The following is a 24,641-nucleotide window of genomic DNA, read 5'->3' on the forward strand; positions in this document are numbered from 1 at the left end:
TTTGTGTCTTCTTTGTCAGGTTTTCAATTGGTGACAACATATAAATACCTTCTAATGCACAACATGGGTCAAAAATGACCTTGTGCATTAGCAGCATAGTGATAAAAAAAATAGTTTTTATTCCAAAAGGAAGAAATGAAAACAAAAAAATAGGATGTCCTACTTGTTCCTACTTGTAAACTCAAATTAGTCTACCTTTACTTTATTAAGGAGCTATTTGACATTGCATTATGGTGGCAACAACATTATAAATAGTAAACCTTCAACTAAAAGGCAATGTAAAGTAGCCTTGCTTGTGTTTAATTATAATAATACACACTATTATATAGTAAAACCTGTAAGCCTCTAAGTACAAAAGTGCTGTAAAACAATGTACAATGGCTTTTGTAAGCTTAGTTTTTCCTTCACTTTTTCATTCATATAAAGTATATATGAGTGGAGGCTGCACTGCTGAGAGTTCAATTGTGTATACACACTGGATCCATTACTTCAAGGAATGGATCCGAATACTTATTCCACCCGTTCTGAACAATTTCATGTCCTGAAATATGATCACATTTTTATCTCACAGAGTCTCATTTGTGCCTCAGAGTTTTCTGATGACATCTTTTATTTTTGCGTATGCAGATGAACAGGCACTACAGTTTGGAATTTACAGCACTATGCTACAGAAAAGAAATAGAGAAAGCCCTCTAAAAAGTTTCCCTTAATATTGCAGATCAATGTTTCCAGACAGAAAAGAAAGAAGCATTTGAGTATTTTTTTAAAATATGATTTACCATCCTTCAGTGTATCACAGTAGTTTCACAGTGGATGTTGTAGCTTTTACACACTTTTTTAACAGTCCAGTTCGGTTTCAAATACAAGTCTTTAAATTCATATCATCTTCAGTCAGACAAAGAACCGTGTCGTGTCGGTGTAAACCGAGCTGCAGAGGCAGGAGTCAGATTCTGTGAGCGAGCTCTTGTTCGCTTTTGTTAAACATGATGGTTGAGAGTCTTTGGAGTGGCAGGGTGGTAGATTTTGGTAAGGCAATATTTATTTCACCCCGCTGAATCCAGTGCTTATACAAGGAGCAATACATGTTTAAAAAGCACACAGAAGCACAAACACGGTACAAGAGACATTTCCCTCCTGGGTCTTTTGAAAATGAACTTCTCTCTTGCAGCAGAAAAGGCAAATGTCTCATCAATATTTCAGAGACGGATCCTCTTTCTGCTTTTTTTGTGCGCCGCTCATTACAGCCTTCTCTGTCTGCGTCAGTAAGACTACACCCACGTTCCTCATCGACAAAAGGTGTAGTTTTCATCAACACCTGCGGTTACAAACCAATCAACACAATAATGTACTGCCACATGCAGTCCTAATCTTTGTTTACAAAAAGTTAAATTTTCTGATTTAAAAACAAAATATTGAAGCCTTAAAGTAGAGCCGCAACAACTAGTTTCTAAAGATCTGCAACTATTTTGATATTCCAGTAATTGTTAGTTATTTTCCATGCAAAAAGTGTCAGAAAATATGCAGGTTTTCTGCTTTTCTCTGTTTCATATCACATTAAATGGAATATCTTTGGGTTTTGGATTGACAAAACAAGACAAAAAACTGGAATGGAGATTTTTTTTTTTTTTTTTTTACTATTTTCTGACATTTTATAGACTTAATAATTTATCAAATTGATCATTAATCAAAGATGAAAATATCTGTGAGTTGCAGCCCTACTATAAAGACGTGTATATTTAACACACCTGTAGTTTTGTACACAGTGAAACCAATCAGCACTTTGTTGAAAACCATAATCATCCTGATAGGAATTTTAATTTGATTAAGAAATTGTCAATAATTTGGTTTAAACAAATTGAGGCCATGCACTGGATCAGTTCAGATCAGAGCGGTAAACAGTGTGTAGGAGCGTCAGCATGCACATAATCACAGAGATAAGAGCTGGAAGCTGATAATACAGAGTCGCTGACATCCACTCATAGTAAACAAGTCTCATTAACAGCAGAAATAAATAAACAATTTCATCATTTGTTGTGAAATTAAGCTCATTTCCAGGCGGGTTTTGCGTTATTAACACAGTAAGACAACACAGGAGGAGGAGCTGAATGAAATGTAATAGTTTTAACAGGCACCTTGTCAGTGACGGGTGGGACAGTCGAGGTTAATGTAAACAATTGTTGCACGGTTTGGTAGAGTACATATTTCCATTTCAAAGAGAAGCTCTGCTGAGCGACTGTGTGTGTTTATTTTACTGATGATGAGCTGTCTTTTATTTCGGTAAAAATTCCTAATTCAGTGACATGCTATGGAGTTCAGCAGGAAAACAACTAAATGCATTCAAGGAATAGTCGGACATAAGGCGTGCTTATTGTTTTTGTCTGTGGAAAATTAGATGACAGGCTCACCATAAATGTTCAATTTAAAAACGACTTGCCTGCTACCAGTTTATTTGATGCACGTGTTAATAATTTCATACAGAATATAGTATTCATGTTTTCTTATGATTAGTATATTTGGTTTCACACCTAGTGTAATCCAAATTTGAGTAGATTTTTGCAGTTCAAAATAATTTAATCCATTAAATGTCATATATATATATATATATGAACACTATTTCATTGTACATATTTTCCAATATAACATTATGAGGGTCAGTCAGTCTAGTTTGTGCAGCAGCACATAGAGCAAAAATCTAAGTGTATAAAATAAATTATCATCTCTCTTCGAAGTTACAATTAGGCGTGAACTTTCCTGTATTTTTAATCTTGTTGTTAAGGCAAAGATTAGGTTAATGACCAGACTTTGCCTGAGGAACAAGACACTGTGTGAGAGAATGGTATAAATGTAATTCTCAAACAGAAAGCGAATAAGCAAATTGCCCCAAATGACAAACTATTCCTTTCATGCTAAACATGTAAATATTTCACAGAGAAAAAGAGAAAACACTGTCATGTCAATGAGAAAAAAACTGTACAAGCATCCAGACTGTAAAAAAAGATTAAAATATATACATGAAATGCACAATGCATAGCTCATTCTCGCTATCCAGGCACAACTGACGATACCATATCAATATTATGATGAGAGAACGTACTGTATGGCATGTTAGCATCAAACACAGCTACACACAAAAGAGACTAAAATATTTTGCTTCAGTATTTGGACGATGATGGGATCCTGTTTGGGTAAAGTCTCCTCTGTGACGAGTGCTGAGATGAAGTCTGCTCACTGTGCCCGACGGGAAGAGGAAGCTTTGCTTTCAAGTCTCTGGCAATGTGCAGTTAGGACTGGACGGTTTAGTCTGGGGTTCACCCTCTGACGAGACAAGCGTCCTCAGCTAGAACAGCTACATCGGCTCCACATAATTGGCCGGGTAAAGACCCAGCTGGCCACTGTCTAGACGACCTTTACACCAGCCCTGCTCGTCCTCCTCCTCCAGCTTCGTCAGCTCGTCCCCTTTATCAATGAGAAGAGACAACAACAAACAAGTCATTCATGTTATACAGAATTGATGTTAACACGATCCAATAGCAGTCAACAACAACATTTAAGATAAACTCATGTTGGTCTAGTCATGTGGAAGACAGCAGCTGTTTACGGTGGTGAAAACAAATGGCCGGTTTGTTTTAACCCCCAAAACAATCAATTTTCAATCAATCAGTGAGATTCAAGTGGTATGGGGGATTGTCCCGGGACTGGGATAGCACAAGAAAAAAAGTCAACAGGAGCAGGCAGGATGAGAATTATAATGACAAAAGGGCAGTTTTTAAATATAGAAAAATAGACTACAGTCCTCCAAAAGTGTTAGAATCAGGGAACTAGCAGCTGGCACTCATTAGAGAAAGTTTAGGGACTAGGGATGCACGATATTGGATTTCTGCCGATATCCGATATGTCGATTTTTTACAACTCATTTAGCCGATTACCGATACCGATATTTTTTTTCCGCACAACTAATACCCACAATCAGGGCAAATTTGGCCAATTTCCGAATTGACATAATAAGTAAACATAACCTGTGTTCACTGGGAACATGTGATAAGTGCAACTGTACAGCATATCGGTGTGTTGGCCGATGTCCGATAGTTAATATCGTCCGATACCGATACCGATAACGTGCCGATAATATCGTGCATCCCTAGTAGGGACCCCTCAACAATGTGTTTCTTGGGAAATATATTTAATCTTTTTATCTTCAAGAGTTGGACTAACTTGATTTTTAAATATTTGTTCTTCTCATGAGGTATATATTTTGATTTTGGCCAGCTCTAATGTTTACTCAGAACAGTCGGAACTTGTGTTTTTGCCAAAATTTGGCTAAATACACAGCTTTTGTTGATATAGTGGAGCAACTGATGAAGACAGAACAAGTTAGTAGATATTTCTTTTTTTACTTGTTGTTATCCATTGTAATTTACTTTGGTGAACTAATGTCACAAACCTTTTTCACCAAGCTGATTACAGATACTACAATGATTTTTCGGTGTATTCCTTTGACATTTTGTATCATACAGACAGTACAGTTGCAGGATATCTACTTAACAAACTTCTTTTCATTAGTAAAATGGTTTCTATCTTGATTCGTAACTATGCTGGCAGGGATTCATTGTTTCATCACCCGTTGTCACGCTCACCTGCTCTGAAGCTGAGCTCGTCCTGCTCCTGGCCTTCGTAGTCGTACAGCGCTCTCACTCTCACGCCTTTGCCCACTTCCTCGTCGAAGGGGTTCGTCCCTCCGTTGGTGTCGTTGCCTGAGTTCGGGGCTGTCTGGTCCTCGTCCGACCACTCCGTGGAGGCCGTGAACGCCTGATTCTTCTCGTAGCTGCTGACACTGAACGTTACACATTTCGGCAGAATGTTAAAGTTCAGTCCGACCAGAAAAATGTTCTCATGCTGTATATCTCTGCTGGGACTGTTACTGCCACTGTATGTTTGGGATTTTTCTTTATCTATAAAAGCGTCTGTGTGTGTGTGTGTGTGTCTAGGGCATATGTCGCTGACCGTTAGTCAGACTGACCTCAGGTTTCGTATGTGGTTTGCGCATGGCACGAAGGTGTGCATCCTTGATTTTGAAGATTTTTGAATTCATTTTTCAAAATATAATTATTTACGTAGGACATGTTGCGGCATTGCACTGTTTCCGATTGGACGCCTTTTAGGGGAGCTCCGCCCCATTGTGTGATAGGCCTACACCTGGTCAGTAACACAATTCACTCTGGATTTCCACACCTGACTCATCTCATCTGTAAGTCTATTTAGCCTACCTATCTTTCAGAGTTTTAAAGTGCGCTACAAGGTTCAATTTTCCAATAATATTCAAATAGTTTCCAGCGAATATCAATGTTCAATGTGTATGTGCTGGATGGTGTGGTACCTTATGAAAAGTAAGTGTTTTATGGAGTTACAGACGTTGTAGTGGCATGTAATGTGTAAATTCCTTCTCTTTGCGATTAGCATGCTAAGCGAAGATTTAGCTTTATTCACTTCTTATGTTGCATTACAATGTAATTCAGGGATGACATTCATGTTGCTTAGCGTAATGCCCATAATCATTTGATATGATACTTACATGAAATATAGTATATCAGCTAATTGGGTTCATGTTAATGTACTTTTAGTGCAGCATACTGCGTAATGTGCTATCTCACGATTAGCATGCTAACGAATACATACTTCCTAATGGCACTGCACTGGTTTCATTAACTCAAGCATTTCTACTATCAATGATCATACTTCTGCTGGTACTTTGGTAATTACAAATTGATCATCACTACCGTGCATAGCAAGTGTAATTTAGAAGATAATGTGGATAAGAGCATTTGTTAAATAAAATTAAGAATACAAAATATATCAGTGTTTTATCGTACCTTCCCCGGTCTCCAGCCTGAGCGTGGTCTACTGCCGTCGTAACGTTAGTCAGCATCACTCCGTCACTGCTTTTCTTCGACTTTTCTTTCTTGGAAATGTTATGGGTGAGGTCTGGGTTGTACTCCTGCAAAATCACGAGAAATACGGCGTTTGGCTTTTGATTTGTTTGCACCAAACCGGAACTACATTTCAATTCCAGGTATCACTCAGTATGTCACATTTTAATTTTCAAGTAATATTTATTTTTAAATGGATACTAATCAATACAACATATCCAACATATATTACAACATATATTTATAAAATGATCAGCTCTCCCTGTTTTATGTGTTTGAAATAAATTTCCAAACAAACAAAACAAATATATTTATATGTTATCATTGTCGTTATTGCTACTGATGAAATAGAATTGATAGAAAATGTAACATCAAAGAAATTACTCAACATTTTGGGAAATATTTTTGGCTTATTTGCTCTCCTGCCAATACCTACTGGAACTTACTGAAGACTTAAGCCCAGGGTTTAAGCAAATAAAAAGTAACCACTTACTGTGATTTCCTTTTTTTTTTCAGTGCAAGAAAAGCAGACCAACATTAATTGCAATAAGTAATTTTGTGCATTTTTACACTGCACTTTTAAGATTTCATGCTCAAATGCATGTAGATGTACTGAGGGCCACTTCAAGTGAGGTTGCGGGCCGTATGCGGCCCCCGGGCCTCCAGTTGTCCATCCCTGATCTAGCTCATCTCAAATGAAAATAGTCTACTGGCAATAATAGTTGGTCCGTTTCGTTGTTAACATCCGTTATGGCTACTTCCCATTTTGCATTTGTGTTGTTATTTTTATTTTGTGTTCTACTTCTTGACCACTACAGTATTTCCAAAAGTATCCTGTTAATGACTGGACTGAATGCTGCAGGCCTCTCGTGTTAATTTAATGCCTTGAAATTGTACTTTACTTGCTGTACCTCAAACTGTGGCCAGTTCATATGCATGCCGGGGCCGTGCATGTTGCTGAACCACTTCAGATCTTCCTGTGCGCTGGACGATGTGATGGTGCGTTCAAGATCTCTATACACTGTAGCATAGCTGTGAAAAGACAGCAAAGACTTAACATACTGAGGTAATGAGTATCTGGTAACTGTGCCTCGTTTATATTTCTTATAAACATCTCAAACCTTTGGTCTTCTGTGAGGTTGAGGTGGCGTTTGACGTCCAACAGCACCTCCCTGAGGAAGCTCAGCCTCTTCTCTTCAAACTGCTGGCTCTGATCGAACACCTGCTCCATGTTCTCCATGTACTGTGGAGTGCACTTACTCAGCTCGTCCAGAGCTTTCTCATACTTCTCCTTCGCCTACGTGGCAACACACAGACAAAAGAAACACTCAACAGCCTGAAATAAACTAGATTTTACCGTATCTTACAGATGCAGGGATGACTCATAATGTTCCTTTTTTCAGTTATTTGGTCAAATGTGATTCCCTTTAACCTTCGAAAAGACAATAAATGTGTATTCAAGCATGAGAAAGAATCATAGTACATGAGTGTGAAGGTCAAGGCAGTCAAAGAGAGCAGAGTCTACTAATGTTGGAGCAGTGAGGGAGACACACGTGTAGAGGGGGAGGTGAGGTTTTCAGTCACATATTAATAATGCTACACTGACTACAGCTATGGTGCCTTTATAACACTTGGCCCAGAGAGACCAGCTCTACATCTTAACCCGTGTGCCTCACAAGGGACATTTTTGGCCTATTTACCTCCTCTTTTGTTTGTTTTATTTCAACCTCAGCTCCTATGACAAGTCTATAATTAAGCCAATGGCCAAAATACAGACACTCACACACTCAAATACAAAAATGTCCCTTCTAAACTCTTTAAAAAACACAAAATAATAAAAAAAATTATGTGAAAAATCCTAGAATTGAATTATTATTATTATTATTAGATTATTAATAATTAAATTGTTGTGTTTTTTATTCCAGAAAAGAGAAAACCGTTATGACATTATCTAAACAAAATTTTAATTTAAAGGCTTAACAAATAAATTAATATTTGGTAGTTATGATTGGGACTGATGTTGGCTGGAAAAAATAATAATATTAATGTATAGTATTTTTATAGCAGTTATAGGAAGGGGACAGATTTGTCCTCTAAGTGGGAGTTTTTTTTTATCTGAAAAATTAAAAGAATCTAAATTAATGTTGTTGCTTGTCATTGAAATATCCCAGAATTTGATTTGAAAAAACAAAAAGGAATAAAAAGATTTAGTAAACAGAAAATAATGATATTGTCATGTATTTTTCTCAAAACTGGGAAAAAGAATAAATATTCTGTAGTATTTGTTATCGTTCACTCATTACCTCACCATATTTTTGTTATTTTTGAAAATGGATATTAATATATAATTTTCTGGCAGTTTTTTGACAGGGATATTTAAGGACTTCAGAGCAGCTTTTTTTTAAAAGGGAGGCTCAGCAGTTAAAATAGATTGTGGGTTGATTTGACTGTGTAAATCACGTTTGCATAATGAGTCTCACCTTCTGTGAGTCCTGTTTGCATTTGTCCAGTTTCTCGTGGAGTTTCTTCTGCTGGTCTGCGGTCACAGAGGCCTCTCCTTTACTGTTGGCCTCTCTGGTTGATGCCAGCTTCTCCTCTTTGCACGCCATGTGGTAGGACTTCTTGGCTGCCTCGAGCTAAAAGAACAAGATCATAAAATATTAAAAATGTTCTTATTCTTTTGTGTTTGGTAGCTCTGTGGATTTAAGAAGAAATGTACACAAGAGTGTGGTTGTTAATCATAAACACACTATAAATAAAGAAGGACTGCCACTATGAATTATTTTCATAACTCACTTATATTGTGATTATTTTCTTGCTTATAAAGTGAAAAATGCTCACAACAATTCTCTAAAAACTCAAGGTGATGATACTAAATTGCCACTAAACATAAAGATATTTAGTTGACTTTAACTTGACAAATAAAACAGCACATCTTTACAGATTTGAAGCTAAAACAAAGAAATGTTTGGTGATTTTGCAAAAAATTATTTTAATTATTGACCAATAATGTTAATAGTTGTTTATTACTTTTCTGTTGCTCGACAAATTGTTTCACCAGTAAAATAAAATTAAAAGATATCATCACCTAAAGCAATTGTTGGTTAATTCTTTATAAAAAATATTCCACAATAAGTGACTGAAACCGAAAGTAAAAATTCAAATACATACACACATATATCTTCACTCTTTTGGTGCCTAGTCATGCAGATGAAAAACTTTATTTGAGAAGCTCAACAGCAGCACGTCCTCTGGAACACTTTGGACTTTTTCAAATGTCATTTTTCAAACCTGTCAGCTCCACAAACTAAATCCCATTAGTCATCTCTGGCAGTGTCAAAGAAAACTGTGCAACTAAAAGAAAGAAACTTAAAACCACAGATATAAGTTTTATAACTTTACTTCGAACTGTTTGCAGTTTTAAATGGATGAGTAAACATGAACTCCCTCACCTCTTTTAGCTTTTTGGCCCAGGGTTTCTGAGCCTTCTTGAAGCCCTCGTCCGCCTCTTTGGTTTCCTTGAATCCTCCCATCATCTGTTTGTGGTACAAGTCTTTCTGCCAGTTCTTCACCTTCTCAAAGTCCTCGTTGATCAGGTTGTTTTTCACTTCCTGGTGAAGCTCGCTCACCTTCTCCGCCTCCGTCATCACCCCCATCCAGGCTCGCTCCACTGTGCCGTACTGAGGCCCTGGTGGAGGACAAGTAAAGAGACGCATTAGATTAAAAAAGAACATAAATATTATATAGAAAAGAGTGAATCTGCATTATGAGTGGGAAACACCGGCTACCTTTGTCTACCAGCTGTCTCCATCTCTTGGACCACTCCGTCAGCTGCTGTGCGTAGGCTTTCTCGATTTTGGCACGCTCCTGGATGCAGTTCATCAGGTCATTACAGAGCCGGTGACCATCGTCAATCCGCTTCACTGTACGTTTGTAGTTCCCAACCTTAAAAAGAAAACTCAGTTTTAGTTGCAGTAAATTTATACGACAGCTCAAATTAAAGGTATGATGGGGCATAGCCTTAAAGGAACACTCCACCGTTTTTTCATATTAAAACATGTTATTCGGGTAAGTAAGACGAGTTGATACAGACCTCTTGCGTCTCAATGCGTGCACTCAATCGCCCTGGCGCGCGGAGCTACTTGGCTAGCACTTAGCTTAGCCCAGTTCATTCATTAGGACCCAAACAGATGGACAGTTAGAAGCGACCAAACTCCTCCACGTTTTCCCTATTTAAATACAGCTACACGAGTAGTTAAACGACCAAGTATGGCGACACAAAATAAAACGTGGCGCTTTTCGAAGCGGATAAAAAGGATAACTATAATGTATGGCGGAATAGCACTTGGGAGCACTTCGACTCGGCGCAGTAATATCATCACTCCTGACGGAAGTGAGAGGGAGCGGAAGTGATGATATTACTGCGCCGAGTCGAAGTGCTCCCAAGTGCTATTCCGCCATACATTATAGTTATCCTTTTTATCTGCTTCGAAAAGCGCCACGTTTTATTTTGTGTCGCCATACTTGGTCGTTTAACTACTCGTGTAGCTGTATTTAAATAGGGAAAATGTGGAGGAGTTTGGTCGCTTCTAACTGTCCATCTGTTTGGGTCCTAATGAATGAACTGGGCTAAGCTAAGTGCTAGCCAAGTAGCTCCGCGCGCCAGGGCGATTGAGTGCACGCATTGAGACGCAAGAGGTCTGTATCAACTCGTCTTACTTACCCGAATAACATGTTTTAATATGAAAAAACGGTGGAGTGTTCCTTTAAGGTGTGTTTCCAATGAGTAATTTTTGAGTACTTATTGGAAAGTGGTGAGAGTGTTTTGGCTCCGCCCACTAGTTGGTTCCCCTCTGCCTCAGTTCCCGTATAGGTACTTTTGTAGCGACTTTTGTAACAGAGTTCGAATGTGACGTAAATAGTTCTGCATTGCATTATTGAGCACCAAATGTGTGTAGCAAATGGTATAAAAGAATGGCTGCAACAACTTATGGGACATAGTTGAACATGGACTGGACTTTAGAAAGTGCACCGTAATGTTATGACCCTTTATTCACCACAATAGATTTCAATAAATTCATAATTAATTAAATAATTAAAGTCATTTTAATTACATATTTTTGACCACAACCATTTGACACAGTGCTGAGCTTCATCTCAAATTAATCCTCAGGTTCACAGCTTTCAGTTGATGTTCACTACTTCTATGTGGCATTTATTGTTGACCTACTATCTCCCCCTAAACACTCACTGCCCACAACCACCAAAAAGGTCTTTGAATAATAAGAGGTTGAAGTAAAGTTCATTATCTTAATTTCCTTTAATTAAGCAAAAATAATCTGTTAAATTTTGATTATTTTAACACATTAGGCTGCTTTTTTAAATAGATAATGTGACTCTATGGCTGAAAACGGGCATATGCATTGTTTAAGTTATACACGTATTGGAAACAAATTTATAAAATATAGTATAAAGCTAAAAAAATAACAAGTATTTTCATTATCTTTATTTATTTTTTTATTTTTTTATTAATTGTTAATAAAATGTCTATAAATTGTGAAAAATGCCCATTTTTTAAAAGCACTGGATATCCTCTTTATATTGCTTGTTTAATATGACCAACATTAAAAAACACAAAGGTAATCAATAAACAATTAAGTAATATGTAGTATAAAATAGTAGTAGTATAAAATTCTGTATTTTAGCTTGAAAGAAAATACCATATTTTCTAATTTTCCTTTAAGAATTTGATAAGTGGAGATGGAAAGAAATTTGCCATCAGGACTTTGACATTTATGCTCTTTTTTTTTTTAATGACCAATAGTTTTTTAGTGTCCTTATGTTTTGCCCTTTTTGTGCTGCTTCAAAAATGAAAAAGGTGACAGATTTTCTGATATCCTCTCGTTGCTTGTTGGCATAAAATATCTGCCAATTACAATTAAAAAAGTGGCAATATGTCATTATTGACCACCATGGCTGAAGATGATGACAATGATTTGCTGTATTGCAGTAAAAGAGATCGCTGTATGACCTGCTGCCTTTAAAAGGAGCTCGTCCTGCAGGTGATTCATTGAATAAGCAGGTGTGAACAGCAGGGAAAGATGCTGCTGTGAGTAAAAACAGGATGTGTGTTAATGTCATTTAATTTACAACTCTCTGTGGACGCAGCAGGAGCAGCAACCTCCCTGTTCGCTAGAGACAGAGGCTAAAAATCCCACATGAATGCATTCATTTCACACCTTTTGTGGAGGACAAAAACAGAACTGCCTCTTCGCTGAATGCGTAATAGGTGTTTATCAACACTTCATTCCTAAAAAAGACACTCAACAAATCTCAAACGTGGACTAAATGAAAGCAGGCGGGGGGACAAATGATTGAATTCCACACCAGCCCTCTGCTTCAGCCGAGTCAGCGATCGGCACTGCAGCAGCTCGGCTGTGGGGCAGCGAGCGGCTGTGATGTAGTGACTGCTAGCTGGAAACAGACACATTTGCTGCTCCAGCTGATTGCCGGCCGCAGAGACATGATGAGGATGAAACACAGCCGAGTCTGAGAGGAGGTGCATTATAAACGCTGAACGTATGAAGCGACGATACGTCTTTTTTCCGTCCTAAATACTCGCTGAGTCCATCTGTCAGACCTGCTGTATCTAAACATGCAGCAACCTGACTGTCAATATCATCTGTAGCTTGAACTGTGTAAAAGCTTTTGAGCCAGCTCTCATATATAATGAATGAGCTTCTGGGAACTTGTTGCTCAAATTACTTAATGGGGCCGTGTGTGCTCGGGAGAGGCTGTTGTTGTTGCAGTCGCAATGGAGAAACCCAGTGAAACATACTGTAATCTAAAGCTCAAACAAATAATACAATCAGCAAAGTAATAATCTAACACTGTTATGATAAATGAGCAGCTAAATAATTTCACAAGCTAATGCCATAAACATTGGGCTTTTCTTTGTCTTATGTCACAGAAACTTTTATATTTTTTGGCTTATTATTACTATGTATTGGGGAAACAGTTTAACCACACAATTATTCGATTAATTTAGAAAAATTATCCTGGAACGAATAACAAAAAGAAAAAATAGTTGCATCTCTAATATCATCCGTATTTTATGTTGGTTGGTTTACGTGTCAAAAAATATTTGGTCCCAACAAAGTTTCACATTTTGCTACGGCGCTATGAAAAATGCACCTGTGTGTTAATGGCAATGGAAACCCTGGATTTATTGACCCATTGAGGCCTAAAATGCCTGGAAAAAATGCCTGGAAAACCTATGGCCGATTTTAAAATAACCCCCTAAAACCTGAAGTTTTTCTGGAAATTCAACAGTGTCAACACTTCCTACTAAATAATCGATTTTTCAGCCTCTGTAGCAGATAGAAATGAAATTCAAAAAGTATTTGAGAGGTTATAGCTGTTATATCAGAGCTCCCTCCGCTATAGTCGTTTTCCACCATGATTTCAGTTCTGGAAAAGTCCCATGTTGCATTGCAACACTCCCACATGTATTCTGATGCATTTCATTGGACAAGAGACTGAAAATAGGTGGAAAAAACAAATACTACAAAACGACGTATCCGCTTTCCCGGCTTTAATGGTAGAATAACGCAACATCGCTTCCGGTTTTAATGGTAGAAATGCGGTAATGCTTTCCCGGCTTAAATGTGTTTTAAAAAAAGTCAATTATTCATTATCCTTAGACTCTCTGAACTTGGGTCCCAGCTGTTATCGAATCATGTTCAGCAAAATGCAACAACTGTGCTTGAGTCTGTAGAATCTCTACAGCGAGAATCAGCACGACGTGCAGTTCTTCCACCATCATTGTGTTGAATACACTCTCTGCTGCCGTTACTTATTGTATACAGGACTACTGTCTCCTCCCACTTCGTTCCGAAATGCTGTCTTGCAATGACCGGACGACAATATCGCCAAATCAGTCTGAATGTCCTAAGTCGAAATTGCAGCAGGACTTGTTGCAGATATTTTGTGGAATCACAATGTGAAAAGGGCTATAGAAACAGACAACCATTCATGCTCGCAATTTAGAGTAACCAATCAAACCTAAGCTGCATGTCTTTGGACTGTAGGAGGAAGCCGGAGGAGACAACCAACGCGGATTCAAACCTGAAATCTTTTGCTGTGAGGCGAAAGTGCAACAAAAGCACAAAATTTAGATGCATATTCTCCAAATACGGTTGCAAAATGTGAATAAGTGGACGCTCTCTGGAGTCTCTGGAGTGCTTGAGTTTGTGACTCCCCTTTTTGGCTTCCAATCGGTTCTGCACATGCATCGGTTGCAAGAAACCAATATGACGACCGCCTAATTGCGAGGCTTCAGAACCAGAGTCCACAAACCAACAGGTGATGTCACTACGTTCATTATCTTTATACAGTCTTTGATGGTGATAATTGCTGCTAACAGTGTCGTCTCTAATAAACTTTTGTCAGCGGTGAAAACAACTGCACACATCAGTGTCACCTCCGTATCATGCATATTTTTTATTTTTTTATTTATTTTTTTACTTTCCATTGTTATTATTGACTTTTACTTTTTTAAAAACTTTTTTTATTTTTAAATTTATTTATTTTATTTTATTTCATCTTATCTTACCTTACTTTATTTTTTATCTAATTTATTTCTAACCTGCCTCCAGTGTTTCCTCACTGCTCCATGTTGAGATGGCGCTTCCTCAGTTTGTGCTTTGTTTTTAATAGGATGGGTGAGATGAAGGTTATCTTTTTATTATTATTATTTTCTCCTTTTCTATGTAAAGCGCTTTGTGTTGCATCTCTCTTGTATGAAAAGTGCTATACAAATAAAGTCTGATTGATTGATTGATAAATAAGAACACAGTTGGTATGCTGGTATTGGTCCCTGATTGTTAACATGAAGGCTGAAAGTAGTAAATAATTAGTTTGTAATTGTTGTGCTTTTTTAACAGTTGCATAACAGGAGATGTATGTGTCTGGGTTACTTTGAGATAATGGCACTAAATGTTTGTTGTCATTCCGCTGAGTGATTAAAAGTAGATGTCACCAACACATCTGTGCCGACTCAGAGATCTGTTGCTCGGTGATCGATCACTATTGATACATTACTGGTGGAACTATGTGTGAATCTATGTGATAAACGAGGCCTTGGATCTTTCCTCCCACCTCCCAGACTGAACAGGTTCAGTGAGAGTTCATCACCAAGCAGCGTGTCAGTCTCCAGCTCGGTTTAATCAGTCAAACGCTGCTCTCTGCTGTCTCACCTCCCAGAAACTGTCTGTGGTCTCCTCCTGGCTTGCGGACTCGTCGTAGGCTCCAGACATGGTCTCCAGATTTGGCAGGATGGCTTCAGGCTGTGGCGGTCTGCAGCAGAGAAACGCTCCTCATGCACTGGAAGAGAAGACGAGCACATGGAGGGTGAGAGAAGTCACATAAACACTGAAATTATAAATATAGTTATTAGCTTCTTGGCTATATTCACTTAAATAATCCTCTCATGCGTTCCAGGCGAACAGCATGCAGTTATGATGCTCTTTTTTTCCTTGATTCAGCCCTTCACTTACGTTACTTACTTAAATACTTATCCCTGCAGCTCGTGATTACAACATCATAGTCTTAATCTAGATACTTTATTCATGCTCTTATAATACCCGCAAATGTTGTGTCACAGTTTTCAAAGTGGATGCTTATGTAACGAGGAGAAGGCAGCTCACATGAATGTAAGAGATTATAAAACATGCAGAATTACAGCAAATTAAGATGCTTTTTTATAAAAAAGACCAATATATTATGACTCTATGGCTGGCAGACCACAGCCTATTCATTGCCCAGATTCATGAAATATACTCCAAGACTGAAACTTGACTGACATTTTCACCAATCTGATGATTTTTTAAAATATATTTATCTATTAGGCGCCTGTCACAGTTACCTAAGCCCAAGGCATCATCAAATCTTCTTGTTTTTCTCTTGCCAACATGCCAAAACCCAAACATATTGAGTTTCCAATTATATAAAACAGAGGAAAGTTAAAAGATTCTCACAGTGACAAGCTGGAACAAATGGATGTCTGGCCTTAAACACTTTACCATCAAAGCAGCAGATTGATTTTCTTTTGAACGACAAATCTACTAATTCAGCAGTTTAAACTCTAGCAGTTCTAATTGTTAGTTAATCCCTTTTTTATTAGTCAATCTATAAAATGTCAGAAAACATTTGAGAGCTCAAGCTAACGTCTAAAAATGCTTGTTTTATATGACCAACAGTATGAAACGCAATGATATTCAATAGGATAAAAGATAAAGAAATGAAGAAATTAGTATTGAACGAAGTATTTGTGCATGATTATAGTTGCTTCAGTGATAATAACTTTCACAGCTTGGCAAACACTGTAGATAACACAGCTGAATTAGTCATACACATTTCTACAAAGTCCAAACTAAAACTATCGACATCAATGATTATTATCAGAGGAATTCAAAAGTTACACAGTACACTGGGATGAGGTAGCCTCATGTCAACCTGTTTCTCTGTGTTCTGCCCTGAGATGACTCATGACTGGCTGCTAATTATCAGAACACTATTGCCTAATTGCAAAGTAATCTTCCCTCCTTCTAATCAGCTAACAGTATCCGAAGGCCACGCTGGAACACCTTATGCTGCTGCAGAATAATAGCTGTGACTTGACTGCTAATGATGGCACGATCGGAAATTAGGGCACAACATGAGAGAAGGCAGAGAGAAAATCTAAAAGATCCATCTGTCAATCCATCCATGAGGCAGAGGTACAGCAGCCCAAGGGCTTCAAAATGACACAAATATGGCATAAAGAGAAGCAAAGTGACCACTAAGAGAGCCAAGAGGTCAACAAAAAAAATGAAACATGACTGCATAGAATGCAAAATGAGATGCAAAAACAACCAAAACAGCTACCAAAGGGAGCAAATAACTGCAACGATTGCAAGGAGACAACCACAGAGATGCAGAATGAGAAGCAAAACAACTACAACAAGATACAAATGAACCATATAGAGAATCAAATTAATGGCAAATAGACACAAAACATATACAAAAAGATGCAAAATGACTACAGAGAGAGGAAAAACAATCAGCACCAACATACAAAGTGACCGGCTGTGGGACAGGAGCTCCATGGGAAGGTGAAGACCCTTAAATTTGACACATTAGTGATGCAAAACGACTACAAAGGGGAACACATGACTACAAAGATGACAAAGAGACAACCAAAGAGATGCAAAATGAGAAGCAAAACAACCACAACGAGGTACAAATTGTCCATAAAGAGAATCAAAGTGACCACAAATAGACCCAAAACAAATACAAAAAGATACAACACGACTATAGTGGATACAAAATGAGACGCAAAACAACCAAACCAACCATAATAGGACAAAAACAGAGAAGCAAAACAATCATAAAAAAATTAACTACAAAGAGCCACCTCCCCACCGACATCAGGACCTCAGACAGCCTGTACATCTTCCACCGCAGGCTGAAGACCTATCTCTTCCAACAATACCTCGGTTAAGTCATGGTCACCTAACATATATATTTAAAAAAAAAAAAAAAAACTTTTATTCTTTTCTCTTCTTCTTTAACATATAGCACTCCTTTAGCAATGACAGCTAGCTCTTGAAGTTATGTACTTACTTGATTCCTGTGGTCTAAGTCTAGTACCATCAGGTTGAATGCACTTATTGTAAGTCGCTTTGGACAAAAGCGTCTGCTAAATGACATGTAATGTAATGTAATGTAAATCCACAAACAACTACAGAGATGCAAAATGAGAAGCAAAACAACCAAAAAAAACTACAAAGAGATGCAAAATGTCTACAGAGATGCAACATGAGAAGATAAAAACAACCACAACGAGACACAAAACAACCAGGAAAAGACGCAAAATGTCATCAAAGAGATGCAACATGTCTTTGGGAGGAGTCAAAATGAGGCGCAAAACAACCAAATTAAAGATACAGAGAGATGCAAAATGACTACAGAGATACAAAAACGACTTTTTGAAGCAAAACTATTACAGAGAAGCATCAACCTCAACGACAGAGAGACATATCAGCTACAGAGAAATGCAAAGCGACCACTTGAACACATGAGCCGTCTGTGTCCAGAGGCCTCTCGTCTCAAAATCTGTCTACGTTTCTGTCTATCTGCACAGGCACTGATTATTACAAGAAAAGCACCAAATAACACAGGATAAGTAGGCAGTGATCTCTGTCTAATGATGTCTGACTGCAGACTCAGAATAATAAGTGAGTGAAGACACAGACAGTGAAAACATTATCCTGCTGCTGCTGCTGCTGCAGCCTCATCAGTTCAGCTCCTCGTGTTCAGGTTCAGTTCACAGCCCACACTGCAATTTAAAGAGGAGCTACACTCTTGAACTGCCACACGTTCACACTGCGCACTGAAATTATCATGCTCTTTAAGTAAGAGGGAATGAGCCGCTGACGATGACTTAGTTACACCTTCATTATCTCAGAGAACCTCTGTTCTTGTGATGATGTGGTTTGCTCTTTCCGCTTCCTGCCTTTGACCTTTTAGGTCCATTCAACAAAATAGTCAACAACAAAAAAGATCAGATTCAAGGTTTAAAAAAGGATAATTTGTGTTGCTTTACAATAAGCATTAGTCTGATTTTCAGTTTGTTTTTTTCCACATGACACATTTCACACTATTTGACAAAGTAATTGTTTAATTTTGCCAATTAATTGATAATTACGTCTGCTTAATATTGTTAAAGGTTTATTTCCCTTTGTATATGACAATTTCTCTAGAGCAGAAAATCCCTATATTTCTGTTTTATTCCTGTTTTTTTCTCCTTTAACTCCCATAAATTGTTGTTAATTCCCATGGGAAATTTCCTCTTTCCACTTCCTCCACTAAAGAGATTTGAGGAAATGCGGAGCCTGGTAACACATAATTTAAAGCAAGCAGCCTGGGCATCCTAAATCTTCCTAAAATAAACTATAATTTCACAGATATCCTTTTAAACACTGACCTAAAGAAAACAACATTAAGTTGCGCCCTGGATTAGTTTTTGTAGCTATTTGCACAGGAATCTACCCTGAGAAACCACACAACCCAAAATACATGTAGTTTTGTTTGACTTTGTGTTTCCTGGATCTCTACAATGGAAGTGGTAAAGGATACCACGACCCATAATCAGAGTGGACACAATAATGCAAACACAACCCAGCTTGAAAAAATCAGAGCTTTTAAATCAATCCACGCTTTCAACTGCACTACACAACTAGGATAAGATAACAGAAGACAAACATTGTGTTTACTTCAGATATTTGCACAAGAATAAATCACAGAAGTGATGCAACACAGAGATTAAGAAAAATATGCATTACTTAAAATAAGAAGTATGGATGTGTGCAGGTGATACAGGAGCCACGAAATAAACACACAAAGAAAAAAAAAAGGCACAGAAACACAGATCAAGATAAGGTGCAAATGAGCTGGATGACATCAAAACAATACTGTTATCAGCTCAGTGAAATGCCAGCTGCAGCTACAGACTCTGCAGGAAAACAAAATATCAATAAACAGACAATACTGTGAAAGTGTCTGATAACGGTTTGTTCTGTGATGTTTTAGTGATGCATCAGCTGCAACATGTGAGATGATTTTCAGCCAAAGAACACTGAGAATAAGTCATCTAACCTCAGAAGAATGACAGAACTTTCATGTTAAAGAAATAGTTGGACATTTAAGTGCACTTATTACACTTCTTGTAAAGAGTTAGACGGGAAGATCGACACCACTCGCATGACTGTACAGTAAATACAGGGGCGCAGATGGGATTTTTGAAATTGGGGGGACGAAGCTTTCAGCAAATGATTTCAACTCAAAAAGTTATTTCTCCATACCATGCCTTAACCCAAATTTGTTTTATTTAAACATTCTTAACGAACTGTAGTGTAAACGACAACCAACATACTAACATAAATAAAAAGAAGTTTGTGCATGAAATTCCCAGTGCAGCCAAACAAATTTACTGACTTGAAACTGACTCAATGAAGGACCCAAAAACATCTCTCCTCCTTTCATCACCCTGAACATACTGCTGGGCAGTTTCTTGTCTGTCCAGCCTGTGAAGCCTTAAGGGCCAGTGTTTTCCACAGGATTTTCTGAGACTATGATGGGGGACCCAAACAAAGTAGGGCGGTCCGGGGGCCCCCCGGAGAATTTTTTGCCCTAAAAGCCTAAATTTGGTGCCTCTTGCACATTCTAATGCCACTATTCCATCCTAATCATTGCATATTTTTTAAAGATTATTGGAAAGGAGAATTAGGGTTCCGTTTTATTTAAGGCATTATATTTTGACAGTCTTCTTGAAAATTCTGTGGTGGATTCTGCTAACACATCCATGTGCTCTTATTTTGAAAGCTACATGTGTTTGCTTTCAATTTTAAAGGCTGGTTTGGACGATGTGTAGACCTTGAATGCACCATTAGCTATATCACACAAATACCGGACTCTATGTGCGCTGCAATGTAAATTAGTCTAACTAACGAAATGTTAATCCATTGTTTTACCGGCGATGTTTATCGCGTTATGTAGGGAAAGTGGGGGGGACTATACCCCCCCCAGTGCCATCTGCGCGCATGAGTATATATGAACCTAGAGCCAGTTAGCTTAGCTTAGCTTAGCACAAAGACTAGAAACAAGGGGAACAGTTAGCCTGACTCTGATCCACAGTAACAAAATCTGCCTCCCTGCACCTCAGTCTAATCTCTTAAGATGTAGTTCGTTAACATAAAGTGTAAAAACTCTTTGTCTTTGGTTTCTGTACGGTTTAAACTAATTGGACGTGTTAACCATGTTCTGGCTCGCTCTGACGGTGCTGGTAGCTACATTTTTTTTAACCTTTGGACTGAGACAGACTTCCCCTTTTTCTAGTCTTTATGCTAAGCTAACCAGCTGCCAGCTGTAGACAGGACATGTGAGTGCGACAGTGAGAATTTCTGCTCCTGTCTCATGGAGCTGTTCGTTTTTGTCTGCACCCTTGCTCGATGCCGCTCGACTAAAGATTTCATCCTACTCCACTCAAATCGCTCACCACCCACTCAAAAAAAACCCAAAAAACCTTTTGTAAACTGCTTAATCCAGCACAATACAAGAGATACGTTCTGGTTCTGGAAATAGTGTTTTTGAAGCTTAACCCTGTTCTTTTACCCTAACCATAGGATAGTGGGAATAAAGATTTATTATTGTTGAAGTGGTCAAAGTAGATATTTAAATAAGATTAAATAAGAAGAAGATGGAAAAAAACACAGCAGTGACTTGATCGTCGTTACCAGAATTACTACAGAGCGCCGTCACTATAACAGAGTATAGTATAATAAAGGTAGTCGAATAAAAGGTGATTAAAAGGGGAATTGCAAATGTTTTTAATGCATTGTGAAAATTGTGTAATAGGAGAAGTATGAAAGCAATTAGATTTTGGGCTCCACCTTAATAAAGTGGTTTTGGTGCAGTTTTACAGCTTTAACAACTATTAAAACAGCAACAAAGATGTGACATAGGGTGTAGCAGTACTTGTCACATGTCACATTTTATAGGATATTCATAGTTTTAGTATTCGTAGTATCATATCTATCATATAGACATTAGAATGTCTGAACTATTTCTTTAAGACCGATTACGTGCCTGTAATGAAATAATAATAAATACATTTAAAAAAGACAAACTTTGGTTGCAAACACAGATGATTTCTGCTCAAACAAACATAAAATCATGACTTGATTTGTGACAAAAGTTTATACAACATCACAAAACAGTTTCAGGTTTCCAGCATCTTTTCTGCAGTCTATATTTTATGTCTGTTTGCATGGCAGTCTGACTGAAGCCACCAGCTGATAACAAAATCGACGGTTAGATGATTGTCTCATAATTAACAAAGAAAATCTCACAAAGCTGCTGATAAAAAAATGATTTGATGCAGAAGAGACACACGTGGAACAATAGAAAGAGAGAAGGCAGTGGTGTGTTGTGATGGGAGGTCAGGGGGAGGGGTGGGAGCTGCATGGGTATTTGGGTCAACCAGGGAACGATGGATGGAGCAACACTTCTGACAATGAAGGGCAGAGATGAAATGAAAGTGCAGGAAAAAATGTAGTTAATTGAGAGGAGTTTCCACAGTGGTCGAACCCAAAACGACTTTGGGGCAAAACAAACGCCTGGGCCGGATGCAGCGTGAAAGCATGGCATGAGTGGGTGTTTATCATGCTTGGTTAATCCATTAGCTCCATGCCGAGAGGGGGCTTTTGTTCAGGGGAGCCCTTTGCAGAAAGCCAGATCACAGCGTAGGGAAACAGAAACGGACAAGCGTCTTAAAGCCAACAAGTAGAGATGAACCTAACGCAGAAATAATGACGTGAATATGACTGTATTCTGACTTTAAATGACACTATCCGATGAGTTAGACAGACAAACAATACCGACCCACACACACACACAAACCCACACATTGGCATCACCCTCTCAGGTTTAGTTACTGATTCTGCTCATCATCACTTCATCCTGCAAAGATGAACATGCAATGAGACTGAAAGAGCCTCACAGGGAATCCCCATCCCTCTAAAGCAAGCACACAGTCACCAAAAAGCAGCACAACTCACAACGAGCCGGCTGCAAGAGAGTCAAACCCCGAGACAAAGACCGCCAACACACCCGGTGAGAGGCAGACCACAGCCCCCCGCCACAGCAACAAAAGCTTACCCCCAGTCCTCCATTAACAGCGGCTAAGGCTACAGCTAGGAGAAAGGAGACACGTGGGCTCCTCCAGCAGTCAGCCCCTCTCCTCCTCGCCTCCTCTTCTCCCCCTCCTGTTGGTTTATTTTGCCGTCCTCTCTGACTGACTGACTGACTGACTGACTGACTGGAGCATCAGTGTGCAGAGCAGGAGAAGAGGAGCACTAATCTGTGATCTGAGATCTTCCAGCCCGGGAGCGCTGTGCACTGTGTGTGTGTGTATGTGTGTGTGATTCTCAATGAGTGAGGGATAATCCTGTGGTGCTTTGCTTGAATGGCTCAGACAGAGCAGCAGGCTAGAGGGAGAGAGAGAGAGACAGAGAGACGGAGAGGAAAGGGGGGTGGAGTGGGTGGGCTGCTGCTGCTGTTTGTGGATGCTGTAGAGTGGATGTCTGAGGCCTTTAATGGTCACACTTTGGTGGAACTGGTGATGGTTGAGAAGAAGAAAATGAATCTATTCTCTTGCAAAAAGCTAACTCAACACTCAACACTTCAACTCTCAAATATACAGCAATATACATATTTTGGCAAACAACTTTAATTTCAACAGATACTCTTGTTCACAAGTGCACCTGGAGGAAAACAAACAAACATTTATATAATTTTGCATCAAATGCCCCCTTGTCCATGAGTTACTATCAAGAATAAAGACTACCATCGAGATTTGAATGCCTCTGTAAGAGCAGCACACACTCTATATTAATGATCTTGTTATTAGTCACCAATATTCTTAAACTCCAAGGACAGAAAATAAATCAGTGCCAGTTCTCCCTCAGATATCATAGTCTACAGATATGGAAAGCCAATGAACACATTATTATGAGCTCACTATCTTATTATCATAACTTATCATCTCTAGAAGTGTAAATATATTTTATTTATTATCCTTTATATCCCCATATTGTTTTCTCTGCTGCCAAAGAGGTTATGTTTCACTTTTGTGAACATTGCATATGAGGGCTTAGTGCTACATTCATGTTGTGTAAGAATAATCTGAAAAGTGAACATCCTGTCACATGTCATGGCGCGTGTGATCTGTTTTCTTTGTTGTCATGCAAATACTGGAATCTGATGTCAACATGTTTTTTAAAAAACATTTTCTTTCTAGTGTCCATGTTGTTTCCACATTACGGCTTAAAGCTCATCAACACACCAAAGTTAGTAGAACTTCTTCCTAACTCGGGAAAGGGGGGTGTCTGAGGCGTATGTGAATGCAACATTGGCCTTGGCGGAGGTCTGCGCTGTCCGAGTGGCATGTTGTCATGTATTTCTTTTTTTTTTTTTAAATTGGATTGTTATCTACTGATTCGATACTTTGTCTAGTCATTTTGCGTGCTTTTTGTTATTATTTATTTTTGTTTATTATTTTAGCTAGGTTTTCTTTTTTTCTTCTTCTTAGTTTTTGCTTTGTTGTTGTTGCGTTTTCTTTTAGTTTCTTCAAGTTTAACCATGGGGCTTCTTGACTTTTCTTGACATAGTTATTTTTTTATGTTTTTTTATATTTAGATTATATCAATTTATGACTTGTGTGCAAATAAAAAAAACATAAAAATAATAAAATCTTTCTTATTTTTTCTTTCTTTTATTTTAACATAGGAAAACAACATGCACTCATACCATTTTTTCAGGCCATAAAGATACCTGTCTACAGTAAAATTTCCAAACAAAAGGAACTTTTGTATTTATTTATTTATTTTTTAATCAGGTGCCTTGTTAATCTGCTGTAGTTTAGCTGGTTAAACTGAGTCCTTCCTTCTCTCTGTGATAATCAATACTGCCTTTACAGCAAAAGATATGTTTGTTTAGTTCCTGTAACTGTTGTCTAGTAACCATAATATTCTGATTTAATCGCAGGTCATAACACTACTCCTGAGCTGCTGCAGTGAGACGTCAAACATGAATCATCTAAAGGTGAGAGGAGACATA

The 24,641-nt window shown here is 38.2% G+C and overlaps 1 protein-coding gene across 2 annotated transcripts; it reads right to left on the minus strand.

The window, feature by feature from the left end:
• Positions 1-575: 575 nt before the first annotated feature.
• On the minus strand, positions 576-22,721 carry pacsin1b (protein kinase C and casein kinase substrate in neurons 1b). Of its 2 annotated transcripts, XM_059330019.1 has the most exons (10): positions 22,683-22,721; positions 15,182-15,308; positions 9,713-9,869; positions 9,377-9,612; positions 8,405-8,560; positions 7,046-7,221; positions 6,836-6,956; positions 5,868-5,992; positions 4,635-4,831; positions 576-3,456 (listed from the first exon to the last, which is right to left on the minus strand). In XM_059330019.1, the coding sequence occupies exons 2-10, from the start codon at positions 15,239-15,241 to the stop codon at positions 3,347-3,349; spliced, it is 1,338 nt and encodes a 445-aa protein (XP_059186002.1). In that variant the 5' UTR covers positions 15,242-15,308; positions 22,683-22,721; the 3' UTR covers positions 576-3,346. The 2 variants fall into 2 exon arrangements, with proteins under 2 accessions (XP_059186002.1, XP_059186003.1); XM_059330020.1 differs by lacking the exon at positions 22,683-22,721 and having other exon boundaries at positions 15,182-15,490.
• Between the last annotated feature and the right edge of the window lie 1,920 nt (positions 22,722-24,641).

This window comes from Centropristis striata, chromosome 3 (genome assembly GCF_030273125.1).
Source record: "Centropristis striata isolate RG_2023a ecotype Rhode Island chromosome 3, C.striata_1.0, whole genome shotgun sequence".
Taxonomy (NCBI): domain Eukaryota; kingdom Metazoa; phylum Chordata; class Actinopteri; order Perciformes; family Serranidae; genus Centropristis; species Centropristis striata.